The sequence below is a fragment of the Macaca thibetana genome, chromosome 2 (genome assembly GCF_024542745.1).
Source record: "Macaca thibetana thibetana isolate TM-01 chromosome 2, ASM2454274v1, whole genome shotgun sequence".
Taxonomy (NCBI): Eukaryota; Metazoa; Chordata; class Mammalia; order Primates; family Cercopithecidae; genus Macaca; species Macaca thibetana.
In genome coordinates, this window is record NC_065579.1 from 73,987,849 (window position 1) to 74,008,089 (window position 20,241).

General features: G+C 42.0%; 1 protein-coding gene across 1 annotated transcript in view; it reads right to left on the reverse strand.

Moving 5' to 3' along the window:
- Window positions 1-1,343: 1,343 nt before the first annotated feature.
- SLC7A14 (solute carrier family 7 member 14) overlaps window positions 1,344-20,241 on the reverse strand; it is a 122,993-nt gene continuing 104,095 nt past the window's right edge. The window contains exon 8 of the mRNA XM_050778264.1: window positions 1,344-8,811. Coding sequence (XP_050634221.1) covers window positions 8,489-8,811 — 323 coding nt within the window. The 3' untranslated portion in view covers window positions 1,344-8,488. The remainder of the gene's footprint in view (window positions 8,812-20,241) is intronic.

A 20,241-nucleotide genomic window follows, 5' to 3' on the forward strand; every position in this document is an offset into this window, starting at 1 on the left:
GTGCTGAGGGCTCGGTGGGTCAGCCCAGGCCTGGAGTCTGAGGGAAGAAGCATCATTGTGCAGGAACTTCATAACTGGGTTCAGTGCCAGCCCTGCAGACTTTGAAAGTGAATGTCATCATGAAGCCCACGTGGCTGGATGGGCCAGGTTCTCCTCAGTGGACTGTCCAGGGCCAGTCCAGGTAGCTATTCTGCAGGAGCAGTGGCTAAGGGTCCAGAGCACCCTAGTTCTCATCTGCACCCCTCTCCTTACGAGATCACAGAAGCTCTGTTTCCAGAAATCATTTGGAGAGAAGCAAGGAGGAGGGGAGAAAGTCCAAAAGACTGAGAATTTATCCCAAAGGGACTCAGCCATCTAAAAACACTAAATGGAAATCAACTGGGATTCCATCATACCTTAATACATTTAAGACATGATTACACAATACATTTATGTATAAAACATTAATACATTTATGGGTTGTTTTTCTTCCCCTGCTATCCAGGCAGGTGGACTGTTGCAAGGGAGATCACTGAGTTGCAGGAAATAAAGAGATGACATTGTCTTTGCATCCCATGTGATATGGAAAATATGTGGCCCTGCTACCCCCTCTACCTTTTTCTCCAGGTATCACCACCTGCACCATCAAGTAAGATCAATTAAGCCACCATCAATGCTATGGTAATTTGGTTTGAGACTGTAGGCAGGTACTGTTCTTCTAATTGTTCTTTAAAATAAATGGGGCAATGAACTGAATGTTCTGTATTAGATGTAAGATGGTGCAGAAGGTGTGGGGGGCTGTGGCTTGAGTAGGACTGTACCGGGAGTGGGGTAGTTAATGAGGCAGTGTAGTGAGCACGGTCCCTGACAGAGGGGACCCTTGTTAGAAGAACATGAGAGGGAGACAGCGCCACATCAGGTTCTCCTGAGAGTCCACTAAAGTGTAACTTTCATATTCTCCTCATGGAAGTAAAGTAAATTTAAAGAGGTAGGATGGCACTGACTTTCTTCAAATTTAAATTTTATTAGTCGATTTAAATTTTTAAAATGTTTTATTCTGAAAATGAATTTTCCACAATAATGCAATTCAAAATGAGCTCATTTATCTGGCTTTTCTACAAAGGACAATTGAAACACTTAAGGCGAAATTCACTTATTCATCTCCACTTAAGAATGGAAAAAAAGTAACAGACTTCAGGTTTTGGCGAAGGTTAACAAAATATGGGAAGGCTCCTTTTTCTTTTCTTTCTTTTTTTTGGTAGTCTCTTGTGTAAAAGCTTTACATTACTATGGATATGTTATAGTAAGACACTTTTGTTTCTGACTTTCTTTATAAACCCATTTTTAAATTTAAAGGCACACAATAAAGCTTTATGCATTTATTAAAATATACACATTTTGTTAAATTTCGAATTTTCCCTTAGTATCTTGATAAATCAATATTATTGTCAACATCACACATTTGAAAATAAAACACATTTCATAATACATCTGCATATTATTTCTTTCTTCATGATACACTACATTGTACAGTGCACCAATGGGAATTAAAAACCACAAAACGAACAGACTTTAACAAATACAGCAATTTCATACCAAAAAAAAAAAAAATAGCAGAGAACAACACTAGGAATTACCATCTGCAAATGCAAGTTGTACTTCTCAAGGACCAAACAAAAAATAAACAAGTTAGTAAAATTTACAAGCTGTATTTATAACTTTGGATATGAATTAAACAGTAACGTTTCTTTTCCACAGTGAGAAAAGCTAGAATGTGGAGTCCTGTCATCAGATGGTGTGACTACATGGAATGAGGACTATAGCTGCTCTCTTAAAAACCTGCAGCCCCCTCTCTCAGCCCAGACAGTTGAGGTATTTATGCACCATCATAAAATTAACAGTATCTTTGCTTTGGAAAGTGAGGGTTTATAATTTCCAGTGTAAATCCTCGCCTTTGGGAGTATGAATGAGACAAGTATATCAGCAACTGCCAAGACCAATCAACAGATGTGCATGGAACATTCTCTTCATCTCCAAATCAGAATGAACACAGTCCTTTAAAGTCTGCACTGCAGGCGAAATTCACATGACTCACAATTCCCTTTAGCCAATGTTACCAATGTCAGTGTCAAGAAAACTTAATAGAAAAAAAAAAAGCACAGAGTGAGTCCCTACCATAAAAATCCAGGCTGCCCCTGTTTCCTAGTTCTAATATAAGCCATTTTCTTTCCTTATGTGTACCAACATGTACTAAATGTCCCAGAGAGTAAGAAATTAGAACTACCTGCTGTCCGAAGACCTTAAGCCCAAAGCTATCTGTGAAAGTCCTATAGGGATTTTGCAATTCTGTGTGTGTGTGTGCAGAACACAGTTAAAAGATTTTTTTTTTTTTTGAGACAGAGTTTCGCTCTTGTTGCCCAGGCTGGAGTGCAATGGTGCGATCTCGACTCACCGCAACCTCCGCCTCCCGGGTTCAAGCGATTCTCCTGCCTCAGCCTCCCAAATAGCTGGGATTACAGGCGTGCAACACCACACCCAGCTAATTATTTATTTTTAGTAGAGATGGGGTTTCTCCATGTTGGTCAGACTGGTCTTGAACTCCCAACCTCAGGTGATCTACCCGCCTCGGCCTCCCAAAGTGCTGGGATTACAAGCGTGAACCACCATGCCCAGCCCAGTTTAATGATTTTGTACACTGTTTTAGTTGATAATGCAGAACACATATTCTCCTTTGATGGGCTACAAAACTTCCACTCACCCCTTGTGGGCTCTAAGTCCTAAAAAAAGAACACTCTATTTTCTTAGAGAAGTAATTTTGGCAAAAGGCGACTGCCTAGGTATTTCAGAATGATGCATGCATTACTCAAGCAGAGCAAGAAGAGGAAAGCATTTTAAAAAGGAAGTTGCTCTTGAGGAGAGAAAAAAAAATTAAAACAGCCTTTCTTCTAAAAGTCTTAGAGAAAATAAAAGTAGGACATAGGACCAACAATTATGCACACAGAAGGGGCTTTTTGCTACCCATCCCCATTCCCAGTGAGAAATACAAATTAAACTCCTTGGTGAAACTTCAGCTTTCTGGTTCCTGCTTGTGTTGGGGTCTGCGGTTTGGGATGCTGTTTCTGCACTTGCCCTCTGTTTAATTTCAAATACTCTTTCATGGCCAGGCCACCACTGGTTACCTGCTGGTGCCTCTCTCTCTTAGGATCTCTAGAGGTCTTTGCAGACACATGGGTCCTCAGTTTCAGGGAGCTGCACAGGTACAGGGGAAGCAGAGGCTCTGTGAAAACTTTGGATAGAAACATCTTCCTTGGCACGTCTTGTTCCAAACAGCATGAAAATGGAGCGCTGGCACACAGCCCTTGTGGCAACCACTGGAGTGTGTTTCCTTTGCTCTCCTCTCTTTCCCCCCATAGGAAGTTCGGGGCACCTCTGCACTGCTCACTGACCTGAGGCTTAAACCCCAAGAGTGGACCCCTATCTGCTGCATAGACTCCTTAAGCAGACCCCCGCTCTGGCTTCAGACACATTTTCTGATTTCTCACTTTTCCACACAATAAGACATTCTAATCTGAGATTCATAATTAGGTAAACCTGCGGCTGGCCCTCCGTGGACTTTCCTCTGACATCTTGGGCCCCTGGTAAAACCTAGTGCGAAAGCGGACAGCAATTTTCTCCGGTCCTCTATGTGGATTTTCGACTTGATGTAGCTTCTGTTTATGTTGCAGGTAAGAGGTGGTTCCTTGTAAGATAGACTTACAAATGTTGGATTTGTCTTCCAACAAAAGAAAGGATGTCAGGTTTACCAACCCTTTTCAGCAGAATAGAGGAGAGAGATTTCTTTGAAGGAGTTTGTGTTTTGTTTTCTAATAATTACTAGATTCATATTCTGGCTGACCCATAGATTCTGAAGAAGGATGGATTGTTAAATTCAACAACTCCCTTCTGCCCGCCATTTATTTAAACATATTTATCATTACCATTATGTAGGCATTTGTATAGCTACTAGTTTGTTACTAAGAAGTAGAACTGGCACATGCCTATAATCCCAGCTACTCGGGAGACTGAGGCAGGAGAATCGCTTGAACCCAGGAGGTAGAGGTTGCAGTGAGCCAAAATCATGCCACTGCACTCTAGCCTGGGCGACAGAGTTAGACTCTGTCTCAAAAAAAAAAAAAAAAAAAAAAAAAAAAAAAAAAAAAAAAAAAGTAGAACTCAAGCTCAGTAAAACCTGGAGCTGAGGTTTTACTGTTTAGATTAGATGGATATAACGAGTTGTTAGGTTTGGTTGTTGAAACCTATTGTTGAAAACTTTAAAGTGGCTGTTAAATTGTGTTGCCTGTCCACGTATTAAACGACTATATTTCTCTTAGGTTAATGATGAACGCAGACACAGGACTCAAAGTATAGCTATTTTCCCTTTTGATTTGTTAAATCAACTTGGAGTGTATATGTGGCTTGTTAGTTCCTTGCATAGGCAAGAAAGCCACTGTCTCAGCTTTCTTAAAGTTCAGCCTTCCTGGATTCACACTTCCGTCAGTTCCCCAATTATTTCCCACTCTCTCACCCGAGGAAAGCCAGCCAGCTCAGTGTGACATTCAAGTCTCTCTGTGAGTGAGCCCTCACCTGCCTTCCTAGCATTATTTCTTATTATCATGCATAAATTATGTGCTCCAGGCAAACTAGCTCCTTGCTTTCACTTGATGGAGGCACAGCACAAATTCTTAGTCAGAAGACAGCAAGCTAGTAGACCTTACTCATACTGATCCTTTGCCTGGCATGCCTTTCTCTCATTTCTACTTGATAAAATTATGCCCATTTCACAAGTTCTGACACACGTGTGACATTCTTTATGACCTTTCCAGAGGAAAAAGGCTTTCTTCATATTTGAACCGCCACAGTGCATTACAACTCCCTCATCTCACCTGACACTTTCACTATTGTTCTTTATTTATATATCCCATTTCCCCTATTTCATTTTTCTTTTTAAGAGACAGGGTATTCTTCTGTTACCCAGGCTGGAGTACAGTGGCGTGATCGTAGCTCACTGCAGCCTTGAACCCCTGGGCTCAAATGATCCTCCTCCCTCAGTCTCTCAACTATCTGGGATCATAGGCATATGCCACCACACCAAGCTCTATTTCCTCTATTTCTTAAGAGCTGGATTTTTATCTGACTTACGGTATCAGTATCTGCCACAGTACATAATAGGCACTCCACAGATAATTGTTGAATAAATATTTCATTTTCCTCCAATTCATTCATTCTGTCAATCATCAGGTATTTCTTAAATAGACACTATATGCCAGGCACATGTAGCTAGCAAAATCTAGGTTTGAAGCTTATCTGTGGATTTTAATGACCTATGCTATTTCAAACCTTTGCCTGCATGAGGCAAAATTTGTTCTTATCATGCAGAAGTGCTTGTTCTTGTCATTGCCAGCGATTCTATTATTTTTCATGGTGCCCCTCATCGGGGGCAAATTTAGTAAAGCATATCAGGGCTCTGCATTTATGCACTAAATATACATCTAGTTTTGTCTTATCCTTTCTGTTTCTATTTTTATTTGTCCTGAGTTCCTCACTTAATTTTTGTTTTGTATTATATATATTTTAGTAACTGCCTCAAATCCTTTGGAAATGAAGCAGAGTACCAATAAATAAGTAGAATAAAATCTGAAAAAAATGAAGTAATTGGCTCCAAACCACAAATCACACAATGAAATCTCACTCAGAGAGCTTTTGCTATTCAGAATTCAATGAAGTGTAGGTCTTCCTTGGACTCCCTTCAAGGGGCAAAGTTTCTAAGATAATTATAAGGTGATCTTACTTTTAATGTGGTCCCACAAATACATCGTTTAGAAACCTGTTAGGAAAATAATAATATTGTCATTCTAGTGATTGATGATATTTGAAAACTGCATTGTGAAATCTGGGACTGTTTTACAGAAGTTGGTAAACCCGAGGACGAATATGTCTATGTACCTGAAAAAACTTTTTCTATCTTAGTGATTTTCTTTTTTTAAAGTAAGGTTTCTAGGGAGGTGATCTATCAACTTTAGAAAAATAAAGAGAGTTAAGCTTAAAATATACAAATATACTATTCGGAAAAAATGGCTTCTGAAATGAGAGTGGTTCATAGAATCTGCACAAAATCAATAGCAACGGTGTTAACCAAAGCATACATTTTCCATTCCCATCCTATAGAAATGGAATTCATCTGCCGCCAGGCTATTGTTACTTTAATACTTAAACCTCACTAATAAAAGGAAGCTCTTTCACCTGCGTTAAGAGTTGGCTATTTTGCACTCCTATTTCATTATTCTCATATTTAATGAATACAACCCGATCTCATCTCTCTAGATGTATATCAAGCTTAACAGATTGTATTTAAACCAGGCAGATCTGTTGAGTCCTATAGCCAATTCAAAACTTTGTTTTCAAAAGATGACTGATAATTAGTTTATAATTAATTCCCAATGATGTATTTCACAGAGTAGGCACTGTATCTTTATGGTTAACTCTAGGGAAGAGAAAACACAGCATTGTCAAGCATGACATTAATATGATAAAATGACCTCAGGAAACCAGAATTCTAAACAATGACTACAGAAGAATAAAAAAATCTAGAAAATTGCAGTTATTTAATATAATGGTATACATTGGCTATGATTACGATATGTAATTTATGTAAAGCATATTTTTAAAAAACTAGTTTCAATTGATCTTTATATGTATGTTAAAACTGAGTGCATCAGCCTGGAGACTTGTCAAGTTTGTTGTTTTATCTGCATTTACCAGGCTCCGGTGCTGCTCATCCGTGGACTGTAGCCCCCAAGGGCAGATGCCATGCTTCTATTCATTCCTGTCACTTAGCATTTGGTCTATTCTCAACCAGTGTTAGTTGAATGAAAAAATGGACTTTTACCTCCTTGCCATAATCCTAAAGCATGCCAAGAGGGCATGAGCCTCAGCTTTTCAGAAAGAACAGACTTGAGTGTTAGCGAATATGTTCTGGAAAACGTTTGTCATACTGATACATCCAGGAGAGAAAGGACAAAGAATTTCTTCTTTTGTCCCTCTTTCAGGAAATCCTCACGGATATTTTATTAATACCTTGATTACTTTTAATAGCTTGGTTAATTTTATGATAACTCGATTCAAAGTGTGCCTTCACATACATTTGTACACATCTCAGTGCAGCCACAAGAATCCTTGTAACCCGAGAGTAGAATTTATATTATAGCTCATGTGTGTTTTTTTCCTTTGCAAATTCTCTCATCTATTCTGTTTCTGAGAAAATTCTTTTAGTAGCCCCTTTTATGGCCCAAATTTACATCTTACCAGGTAGATATTTCTTTGGGCTTTAGTGAAACTCATCTGGGAAATAACAGGAAAAAAAAATACACCTCTGAAAGTGAGCTACCCCCAAGGAATAAGGTTCAGAAATGAAATGTGATCTCATGGAATGCAACTACCTAAGTAGCTGTAATTCAACCTGTTTTGTTTTCAGAGTAGCACACACCAATCAAGTGGTTGCATATCTCAAAAAACTACAGAATTTATAATTTTAGAAATACGAAAGAGAATTTGCAATGTGATCTCAGTGGCTGGGTCACTTCTCCTTGTCAAGATTTTTATCTGATTATAAAACAAACAACCTACTTCTTCAAGGCATATCAGTGCCATGAAATCATGCTCCACCTTTGCCCTCTTTCATCATGTCACCAGGAGCTGGAGTCTGGTATAAGAGAGGCCATGACAGAGAGTTAATTTCTGCCAATGCTCTCTGGCCTTCACTGCAAGAGATGGTTATTTAATTTTCTTCTGGGCATTTACATAGAACCTTGATGGTGCTTCTTACCATATTACTGGGTCTGCATGACCGCTTTACGGTGAATCTGAAACCATTGGGAAAATGGTCTCAGAGTCCCTGACCTTTGCTGGATCCTAAAATTATAGTTTGGAAGCTGTGAGAATGTTGGTGAATAAAAAGAAGCATGTGTCTTTTGCATGAATTAATTTTGGGTGAGATTGCAGGATAAAATGATGCTTGCTCAGGAAGTGCCAGTGCCCACCTACCCACCCTGACCTTGGGGAGCAGCGCTCAGCCTGACATGCCAAGAACAGAGCTTTGTTCCCGTGTCTCAGGTGACTGAAATTCTGCCTTCTGCCCAGAGCCCCTGCTGGGGCTTCAACCAGCAAAGCAAAGGCTTAGGAAACATTTGCTCCCATCAGCCCTGATGGTTGTACCTAAGATGGAATTTCAGATAGCCTCTTGTTTATTTATTTATTTATTTTAACAAGGTGACCACTTAGGGGACCCAGGTTAAGCCCGTCAACAGAACTATCCTGAAGAGCAAAAGTAGCAAATGACAGGCTATGACTAGGGATTGAATTTGGGGAAGGCTGGATTTGTGAAATGAGAGCCAAAAAAGTTTTCACCTTCTAGCCCACAGGTTAAGTTACTAAAAATCAATCATCACCATTTCTACCCACTTGTATGTTTCTCCTACTCTGGAGAGTAATCTAACTCATCATTTGCAATTAGGGCCTCTGAGTTCTGTTTGTGTTTGCTTTTGCTCTTCGCTTTGCTACTTGTCCGGCCGTTTGCCTTCGCATCTGACATCTGTTGGTAATAGAAGCCTTTGTCTTCGGTGGGCCCGCCCCAGTCCTCTTGGCTCTCACCCTCTGTGGCGTAGGAGAAACCCTCCTCCACTGAGAAGGGGTCATCCACGTCGTAGCGTTGGTACGTGCTTTGGTGCAGGGCCTCTTCTCGAGCGCTGATTTCCAGGGTGCTGTTCCAGATGCCATATCCAAAATAAATGAGTAGACCTGTTGGGCGAGGGGAAAGGTACAGGTGAATAAGCAATTGCTTTGGGATCCTGGGACTAGCAGAGAGATCACCTTCCATGATGAAATCAAAGCTGGGGGAGCGGGGATGTATTTTCTTTGGTTTATGTGGTGTTTTGAAAATACTTGAATTAGATACCTTTTAAAAATTGGGAGATCTTGCGTTAAGCAACCCATATTAACAGTTTTTCCTAAAAAAGTCAAAAGATTTGATAACACTGCATCCACATTTCTACATGGTGATTTTTGGCTGGTGGTGAGAACTAGCTGCCTCTTTAGACAGGATACGGGGTCTCTAGTTAACCTCAGTCCCCACCTCCCCTGCTGACATCCAGCTCATTACACTCATATAGCTGCCAGCCAGGAATTTGCATTTTCTACCCTGGGTGAAATATTTATAGATCAACAGTTTATTCCCAGCCTTCTTATAAGATTTTGTTATTCTCTGCCTCCACTTACGGACTCCATCTCTTGTTTCACCTCTTAGCAGCATGCATATATTATCCTGTGATTTACCTTGCCGTTTTACACTCACTAAAGGCGTAATATATCATGGCCACTTCAAGCTCCCTGCTTTCTTCTGTGTGATCTTCGAGTGTCTAGTGCATGCTATTATTATGTCCCTTAGAACATCTGTTGTGTGATTATCTGCACAGGGTCATTTCTATTTTATAGACTCTGCAGAAAATTGGCACTTAATGTTTGTTGAATGAATGAGTGAGAACTCCTGACAAGCATGAAAGGTCCAGTGCGACCTCTGTGTTGATGTCATCCCAATCAAGGGAAAGAAACTTTCCCCCCTCATTAATATGTAGCATTCATATATGCTAATGTTTCATTTCTATGATTAAAAAACATACATAAAAGTCGTTTATGAGTTCCCATTTTCTTTTTTTGAGACAGGGTCTCACTGTTGTCCAGGCTGGAGAGCAGTGGCATGATCTCAGCTCACTACAATCTCTGCCTCCTGGGCTCAAGCCATTCTCCTGCCTTGGCCTCTTGAGTAGTTGGGACCACAGGCATATGCTACCACGCCCAGCTAATTTTTGTATTTTTGTAGAGATGGGGTTTCACCGTGTTGCCCAGGCTGGTCTCAAACTTTTGGACTCAAGTGATCCGCCCGCTTCTACTTCCCAATGTGCTGGGATTATAGGCATGAGCCATCAGGCCTGGCTTGAGTCCCCATTTTCTATCTTGAATAGACTCTGAAGGTTCAGGGCCTGGAAGTCTGAGAATCATAACCTTGGAGTCCAAAGAACATGATAAGTAAGAGTGTGGGCTCTGTGTTCAAATCCTGCCTTCATCACTATTAGCTGTGTAACCCTGGTCCCATTAGCCTCTCTGTTCCTCAGCATTCTCTGTAAAACCTTGAGAGCTATAGCAACCTTCTTAACATGGGAGTGCCTGAGGATGAAATGAGGTACTTCTCAGGTGGTTCTCAACCCTGGCTTACTGCACTTGAAAGCTACCCGGGGGCGTTTTTTGAACCACTCTGATACCCTAGCCCCATCCTGGAGATTCTGATTTAATTAGTCTGCAGTGTAACCCAAGCATAGGTATGTTTTTAAAACTCCACAGGTGATTCCAATGGTCAGAGTGTCCCTGAGATAATGAACTATGCCTGATGCATGTGTTCCACTGCCCACTCAGCCCGCATTATGGCCTAGCCACTGGGGTCCACACAGTATGCAACCTCCTTCCCGGGCCCTAACATCCTCCTCTGAGTAGCACCAGTCTCTTTGACTTTGCTAACCCTGCAGGCATCTGCTGGGCTGGTTTGCTTAGAACCGCAAGTCAAGCCTGCTTTGCTGCTGTGGTGCTTGAGAAATCTTGCTCTCTTTTGAATTTGAAGTGTGCCTTTTTAAGCTTGAGTTTCTCCCTCCTTGTCTCAAATGACTTTGTCCCCACTCCCTCCCACACTCCCCAGTGAAATCAACTTTCCAGGAGCCAAAGTAAGCAGAGATTTATGGTCCTAATTGGTAATAAATCCTGGAGTTAATTATTTGCAGCTGTAGCTATTAGTGCTCAAATAGTGATTTCATCTTTTAAAAGCAGGGTATTTACTCTTTCTTGTCTGTAGGTGGGGGTGGCCATGGGGGATAGTTATTATCCTTGTGTAGAACAGGGTATCACATTAAGGCCTCTTCTAAGAGTGCCAGTGTGCTGGTTCTTGGAGAATGCCTCTGTCTGAAGCATGTTTGGGATCTGAGAATGGATTTCAGGTGACCAAGCAGGATCTGTGCACACCTCCTTTTGCACAGCTTTGCTTTTTTTTGCCATATTTTCTTCTAGACATCCAGGCAGATGCCAAATATTGCCTCCTACTCCTGCTTGGTACCTATTTTGCCAGTTCTTTCCTTTCTGATGCCTTTCTCTGCCTTTACTTATAGATGAGTCATTTCCCTACTGAACTTAATACAATCTTTTTCTTTTCCCTTTACCCCAAACGTCTCTCCTCTGCCACCGCACAGGTCATTGCTCAGTCACTGGTTTGATGTCACTCATCACTGGTTTGTTGATTTCAACAGACCTGTATGTTGATTCCAACCTACCCTGCCCCCACGAGGTATTTGGGTGTCAGGTAGATTCATATTATGAGAATTCTCTAAAAACCTTGAATCACAGATATTTAGAGCTGGAAAAGATGCTATAGATCACCTATGCATTCTAAAACCTTCATTTTACATTAGAAGAAACAGAAGCTGGGAAAGAATGAGTGACTTGCCTGGGTCTGAGAAGCAGAGGAACCAGCTTTATAGATAGAGGGAGAGAAGTCTCTGGCGTGTCTAGTCCTTCACACCTCCTTTCCCCTCCCCCAGGCTAGTTTACAGACTGTGCTTACTGCAGGAAATACGTGGTAAGAGGTTAGGTTTACATTTGTTCTTTGAAAGTGGCCAGGCCTGGAAGGAACAGGTGTGTGTGTGTGTGTGTGTGTGTGTCTGTGCGTCTCACATATTGACTGTGGTTACTTTTTACTTTGTGAAGACAATCCATGGAAACTTGCCACATAAATATTTATGGGTCTTTTCATGTTTGCCCTGAACCCCCTGGAGTTTCAAAGGTGTGTCACTCTCTTCAAAAATGCATTTCAAATGTGAGTACTGTGAAACAAGAAGCAACCATGTGCATGCAGCCTGGTAGAGTAAATAGCAGCTGCAAAGCCATTCCCCTGGGCTTGGCATTCTGTGTGTCTGTCTTTCTTGCTGGCCCTTGAGTCAATTCAGGAAAAGTGGTGTGAAGCTGACAAGGATTGGAGAAAAGAAAAATGGAGGGGGACAAAGAAACAGAGGGGACCAGATGAAGGGAGGGAGGGAGAGAGAGAGAAGAGAAGAGAAACGTATTACCATCTGTCCCACATAAACAAGGGCTTTGTGTCGGAGAAGTAAACAGAGCCGCTCCACGCCTCCTGTGTGGAAGCAGGGTGTTTTGTTTCTGCTCCTGTTTTTTAGTTGGCTTAGAGAACGAAGAAGGAGGTAGTTTCTGAAAAATCTGTGGGGATTCTGGGAATCCTGAATCATCTAAACTAAACTTCACAAAACACCTGTGTGTGCTGGGTTAGGACAGTGATGGATCATTGATGTTGCACCTTTCTCTCAAGGAGCTCAAAATGTTACGCAAACAGTATCTTGTTTCACCTGTCCGGGAAGGTGTGTGCATGTGTGTGTGTGTGTGTGTGTGTATGTGTATGTGTGTGTGATTATGTGCACAGCACACTTCACAGAAAACGAGGGAAGGTCCACAGCCACACAGGGAGCAGGTGGACAGTGAATCTTTCCAGGTCTCGCCACGCCCCAATCCAGGGCGCTTCTCTCTCTCTTACATCTCCCGTCTACCAGGGATGGAAAACAATTTGGCTTAACGTTTTATTCTGAAGAACATATACAAAAGTGGAGTGAATAGGATCATGAATCACCAGCTCCCCTCACACTCCTTCCCCTGGCCCCTTCTCTACAGATCGTTTTGAAATAAATCCCTTCTATCATAGGTTTACTTTGTAAATATTTAAGTGTGCATCTCTAAAAAACAGTATTATCACATCTAAAAATTAATAATAATTTCTTAATATTATCTGATATCCAGCAGTATTAAAATTTATGTAAATTATTACCTGTGTGTGGAAAACTCTTCACCTTCTGAGGCTACACATGTATTCCCATGATGCCATCATTGCTTCAAGTAGTTTTTGGCCACTGCTAATCAAGATGGTCACTGGGAATGGCATCATATTCTTTTGTAAACTCTTACAGAGGGCAATCTTATATCTTTTGAGGGTGGATTTGATTTTGCCATAAGCCAGAAGTCATTTGAAACCAAGCCTCAAGAATAAGATGGCTAATTCATAAATAATACTATTTATTCTATTTGGATATTTAATTTTGCTGTACCTTAAAAGCAGATAACTTAGATCCATTGCTGTGTGGTTACTATCTTATGTCAGTAGGAAACTAAAAGCAGGTGTGATGTTAAAAATCAGAGGGCGTCAGCCTCTGTGCTGCAGCAGTGTCTCCGAGGCTCCTCTGTGGGGCTGGAATTTTTTTTTTTTTTTTTTTGAGTTGATGGGTTATGGTGGGGGTGCCTGGTGTGTTCAGGAAAGTGACTAGTTAGCAGTAAACACAGAAGTGTTTCAATATTCTGGCTGGGCATGGTGGCTCACTCCTGTAATCCTAGCACTTTGGGAGGCTGAGACAGGTGGATCACCTGAGATCAGGAGTTAGAATCCAGCCTGGCCAACATGGTGAAACCCTGTCTCTACTAAAAAACAAAACAAAACAAAACAAAAACAAAAAAACAAAAATTAGCCTGGCATGGCAGCAGGCACCTGTAATCCCAGCTATGCGGTAGGCTGAGGCAGGAGAATTGCTTGAACCCAGGAGGTGGAGGTTGCAGTGAGCTGAGATCGTGCTATTGCACTCCGGCCTGGGCGACACAGCAAGACTCCATTTCCAACAACAACAACAACAACAACAACAACAACAACAAGTGTTTCAATATTTTAACAACAGACACAGTCGGACTGGGGCACGTGGGCTGCATGCTTGCCCTGGTCAAAGGTAATGGTGGTTCGTCTTGTGAAAGTCTGTTTGCAGTGATGGGAAATGTTCAAAGGGAGGCTTTGGCTTCTTTTCTAGACAGAAGGTCCCCGGTGGAATATGTGCCTATGAGAAGTCCAGGCTAGACAAGATCAAGAATCATGCCTTTAGCAATTGAATGGGCTTTCTTTATGATATTAAACACTTTGTGGTTATAATGCACTTCATAAAAAAAAAAAAAAAAGCACTTTCTCATCCATCATTCCAGGGAAGTTAAGAACCGTGTGATAAATCAGTAATTGAAACAGCACTGGGACTCATATCTCTTAACTCTAACCCGAGGGCTGTTCCTGTCCCACCCAGGTGCCTCCAGGGAAGGTTTACAAAAGCTAAGCTTGCCTTCATATACTAGCATACCTTGGCGTCAGCAGATGACATCACTGCTCACCTACCTGTGCTTATCTATCCTGTGCAAATTAAGCAAATGACCCCAAACCTACAAGTAAGAGAGGTGGGAAAGGGGGGGGGGTCTTGATCATATAGGAGAAATCCTAGAACAAAAACTCAACTCTGAAAAGACTGGGTAATGCAAACAATAACAGCATATTTCCAACTCTGAGGGCACACACTTTGGTTGCAGACCAGGTACCCTATCTCCAGAGTCCCTGGGAACTCCCTGTCCTCTCCATGAAGCTCCATACTCAGGACCAAGAGAGGTGGGCCACCTGACCTCAGGCTGGGTGGAGCTGCCTCTTCCTGGGGTGCACTTTCCAGCAGGAAGCTCTGCCCACTGCAGATAGCGGAGGCACTTTGTTATACCCAGAGGGCTTTTATTTTGACTACTCTGGGATCAACATTCCAAAAAAGACATTTGCCAAAGCAGAAAGGGAGACTGGATGGTAATGAGAAGGCATCCTTCCCACCCATCTCAATCCCCACCAACTCCCACTATTGCTGATTGTTTTTTAAAATACCACCATGAGCCTGTTGACTATAATAACAACAGGGCTTGTTTAATATGGTGTGGCCAGGAAGAGCAGGCTTAGGATGACGCTGGGCGGAGATTCTCTCCATGACCCTGCAGCTGATCTAATGGGAAGTCATGCGACTTTATGTCTCAGTTTCCCATCTGCAAAATGGGGTTGGGGATGCTTGTTTTATTTGAGGTATATAATGGCCATGAGAAGTAATGCAATCTTGTTAAAGAATTTGAAAAAACCTAGTAGTCTGAGCCAGTAGTTCTAACTCAACAGAAACCCAAGAGATACGTGTCCACGTGTCCACCAAAAACATGTACAAGAATGTTCACAGCATCTCTGTTTGTAACAGCCCTAAACTAGAAACAACCCAAATGTCCCTGGACACTAGAATGAATAATATATTGTGGTATATTAACACAGTGGGAGACTAGACAGCCACAAGAACGAACAAACTGAAACTACAAGCAGCAATGGGTGTGAATCTCACAAACACAATGTCGAGGGAAAGAAGGCAAACATCCCCTCTGTTGTGGCTTGAATTCTGTTCCAGGTAAGCTGCGCATGCCAGCTCTGTGCCCTCCACCTCTTCATTCTTTGGGCTCACAGGAGAGCCAGTGTCTCAGCTGCCACTGGTTGCAGAGCCGTGTGAGTGCTCTGCCCCCTCTGCGTCCGGCAGCGCACCTGTGCCAGCAGACAGCCTCACGGTTGCATGACCTACCTCCACACTGTACCTTCACCCTCCCTCCATGGAATCCCACCAGCCCTGGTGCCATCCTCATCCTGGCCTTCAGGATTATTCTTGCTCGTCTGAGCACAATTTTGACATTGGAAGAGCCAGTCGTTTTTTCCTCTACCTCCAAGGAGAATTTCAAGCTTATTTATGGGACATGTCATCAAGAATTTAGCTATCAGGTCCCAATTCATCGCTCTTTCCTTCCTTCCTCTTCTCTTTCTCACATGGCTGCTTTGGGTCAATTTCCAGTTGGATTTCAGATAATAGCTCAGGTATAGACCATAAGGTGTGTCTTCTCTTTGGGATATTTCTATTCTGAGATAGGATTCATGAGGTCCATTGTCCGTATCACAAGTCCTGTCCTCTAAATCTGTAGACAAGAATTTGTTTTCCTCAGAGAGACTGAAAAAATTCCTACATGACAACATGGCAACTCCCACGGTAAGGGCAAGCTATTCTAACAGGCGATTACTTTATAATAAAAACCCACAGGGAACAGCAGGCTGGAAGATGCCCTGGAAGATACTGTGGTGCAGCATTCTCACTGAGCCCCTGTTAGTTCCATGTTCCCTGAGACTCTGCCTGACCCCTTGAGAGGTTCTTTCACAAAACTGCATCAGCTAAAAGGAAGATGAAGGCTGCTTTGTGCTCACTTTGCTGGGATTAATACACATTTGCTGTTTGTATTCCTTTTCTTGTCTGAAGGAAAAGAAACATGTGCTGGATAATCTTGTTGGGGCTTGTGCCTCATTTTACCATCTGAGTTGTGCTCTTCTGAAGGTCAAAAGCTTAGCAAAACATTGTTACAAAAATGCCGTAATTAAGATTCGTTTAGAAAAGCTTGGATAAAAAAATGTGTCTAAGAAGATTATCAAGTTATGACTCAGCCTAATCATGTAAATCTTCAGTTTCATAAGAGACTCCATTTAAAAATATCTCTACTGTTCTCCCCCAGAAAGTTACACTATGTATAGAGAGATTAAGAAAAATCTGATATCTTGGAGGCTCCGAAGTTCAGAGGTGACATATTTATCTTATAAGACCATTAAGGATTTTATAGCCAATTTGGGATTGTGAGTTGGATATATTTTATATATGCAAAAAATTGTTTTTGGAAAACAAGTCTTTGTAATTTAATTAAATCATCTGCCCTGCTTGATAAAACTCTTCTCCCCTTAGAGTAGTGGCATGCATTTGAGTCAGCTGGAGGGGGGCTTGCTAAACCCTAAATTGCTCTCAGAGATTCTGATTCAGTAGACTTGGGATAGAGTTCAAAATCACATTTCTTTCTTTCTTTCTTTTTTTTTTTTTTTTTTTGAGACAGAGTCTTGCTCTGTTGCCTAGGCTGGAGTGCAGTGGCATGATCTTGGCTCACTGTAACCTCCGCCTCCCGGGTTCAAGAGATTCTCCTGCCTCAGCCTCCCGAGTAGCTGGGAACTACAGGTGCCAGCCACCACGCCCAGCTAATTTTTGCATTTTTGGTAGAAACGGAGTTTCACCATGTTGGCCAGGCTGGTCTCGAACTCCTGACCTCAGGTGATCTGCCTGCCTTGGCCTCCCAAAGTGCTGGGATTACAGGCATGAGCCACCACACCCAGCCTCAAAATCACATTTCTAACTAGTTCCCCGATAACATTGGTGCTGCTGGTCTGGGGTCACACTTTGAGGACCATTGATCTAGATCATTGTCAACTTGGCTGCCTATTAAAATTGCCTGGGGAACTTAAAAAAAATTCCTCAACACTTGGCCACCAGACCAATTGAATCAGAAAATCTCTGTTGTGGGAGCCTGGGGTTAGAATGTTTCAGAAGCAACCCAGGGTGATACTGATGTGTAGCTAGAGTTGAGAATCTTTGTTCTTGGTGAAACTTAGTCATATGACAGCCTTCACAAATCATGATACTAAAGCAGTTAGCAGCAGGTGCCCAGAAATACTAGCAGTCCTTCCCAAATGTGGTTTGCGGGCTGTGCATCGCAATCACCAGGTGCTTGTTGAACTGCAGACTTCTCTGCCCTCTGGCTGGCCAGCCCCACTCTGCAGGGTGGCATTCTTCTGAGTCGGTGAGTAGCAGTTTCTGGAGGGAGTTTGGAGTTTGTGCTATCAGCAAGATTATAAAAGGCGCTCAGGGAGTTTTCCTCTGCCTGATAGCTGGAAGGGCAGCCTGAGTCGCTGCAGGTTCACATCGTGCTTTGGCATATGATAGCCAGTCTGTCCATACTTGTGGACAAGGAATCATTTTAGATTTTTAAAAGAAAGGCAGGAAATACATGTTTCTTATTGCTTTTCTCAACATTTTCTCATTTAAGCCCCAAAGAATAACCAGGTCAAGGCTGATTAAATTATCTGCTTTTTTACAGATAAGTAAACTGAGGCCCAAAGAAGTTAAGTAAATTTCCCAAAGTTATAAGACAAAGGGGGGGCGGAGCTGTGATTTGAAGTTGGTGTCGTTTGACTCCTAAGGTGAGGGCCTCTGCCACCTGACTGTTTTTGCAAAATGCCTCTGGTGCTTCAGGAGCCATAAATATTCTGCAGAACTGGCTATAGAGTTTTCAATGCAAAATGAAAACCTGGGTCATCTTGTTCAGAAATTTTTAAGAATTCAAGATGGCAGCAGCAGAGCATTAAACCAAGCATGAGACCTTGTGCACAGCTGTGTGCCCATGAGGCCAGTTCTGATGCTATGTGTTAGGCTCTATCGAACGTTCTAATGAAATGAGTCTGCTCAGAGGCACCCTGGTGGGGTAGTAGGAGCCCCAGATTTGAGCATGGGTATGCTGAGTTTTAGTAATAGCTCTTTGAATAACTTCCTGTTGACTTTGAGCATGTTATTTAACTTCTTGGAGGTTCAGTGTAGTCATCCATAAAATGGAGAGGGGGAGAAGTGGGAAGGTGGTGGACTACATCCATATTTCTCCAATTCCAGTTATTTATATACCATATTTTTAGTATATAACCATTTAGGCTATAACCATGGCCTCTGGCCCCACACTTCCTGAGTTCTAATCTTGCCTCTGCTATATTCTAGCTATGTAACCTCAGGCAAGTGCCTCAGTTTCCTCATCTGTCAAATAGAGATTGTTGTGAGGATTAAATAAGTAAAATAAGTAAATAAAGCCCTAAATGGCTGATATGTGATGAGTGCGATGCAAGCACTAATTACTACTATTCCTATGAGTCATATGGTACTTATACTAGTAGTACTAATGTTTTTTTCTTTAATATGACTCACATTTTAAATTTAAAAAGTCATCTATCATCTCTTTCCAAGTAATAGTATTTGTGAAATCACCAGATTAATGTGTATGTGTGGTTTTTCTAACCCAGGTGAAAATGTATAATAACTATACAATATTTTTAAGAACTCATTCAAATGCTTTTTAATATCAGCTGAAAATATTACCGGTGGAATAGGCACCACACTGTGGGTAGCATTGTACTAGACACTGAAGGCCCCTTTCAGCTTTAATAGTCTATGAATAAATAAGTCTGTGTGTATTTGTGTCTGTGTCTTGAATAATTTGACAAATACACGACTAAAATATTTCTACCCACTTCCATCACTTCTATCCACAGTAGAATCTGCATTGGCTAGCTGCATGTTCCAGTGGGAAAATATTTAGAGATAAGAGATTGTTTTTTTTTTCAATTTTTTTAAAAATTAAAAATTTATTTTTTATTTTTTTGAAATAGAGTCTCGCTCTGTCTCCCAGGCTGGAGTGCAGTGGCACGATCTCAGCTCACTACAACCTCCACCTCCTGGGTTCAAGCGATTTTCCTGTCTCAGTCTCCTGAGTAGCTGGGATTACAGGCGCTCGCCACCATGCCCAGCTAATTTTTTTATTTTTAGTAGAGATGGGGTTTTGCCATGTTGGCCAGGCTAGCCTCGAACTCCTAAACTCAAGTGATCTGCCCTCCTCAGCCTCCCAAAATGCTGGGATTACAGGCGTGAGCCACCATGCCTGGCCAAGAGATTGTAAATAGGTTATAAAAAATGGTTAAAATCTTGATGAGTCAGTGGGGTCCTCTCAAGAAATCCTCCTAAAGTCTAACCAGGGGGACTTAGAATAGTGAAAAATTGGGACAAAATGCTTACAGGAAGCCATAGATCAGCCTTTAGAAGCAAGGAGTCAGGCCTCTGGGGAAGATACATGCCCTTTCCATTGGTTGCTATGTTTTTCCCCACTTCTTTCTATCTATATCTTAACTTATAGGGCTACTTCGAATTCTAACCCCTCCAAGTTTTTTTCTGGCAATTCTGACTGGAAGTTTTCCTTTTTCCCCTTTGAAGAGTACTTTGTAATCATTTAAGAAGTATTTTTGAGCACATACTGTGGGCACCCTGCTCCAGGCACAGAGGACACACGTTGAACAACTGTATTCCTGACCTCTAGGAGCGGATGCACCGCCGCTCATCACTAAGAGTCTCTGTGGGCTGGGTGCAGTGGCTCATGCCTGTAATCCGAGCGCTTTGGGAGGCCGAGGCGGGCAGATCACGAGGTTGAGAGTTCAAAACCAGCCTGGCAAACATGGCGAAACCCCGTCTCTACTAAAAATACAAAAATTAGCCGGGCATGGTGGTGCTCGCCTGTAATCCCAGCTACTCGGGGGGCTGAGGCAGGAGAATTCCTTGAACGCGGGAGGCAGAGGTTGCAGTGGGCCATGATCAA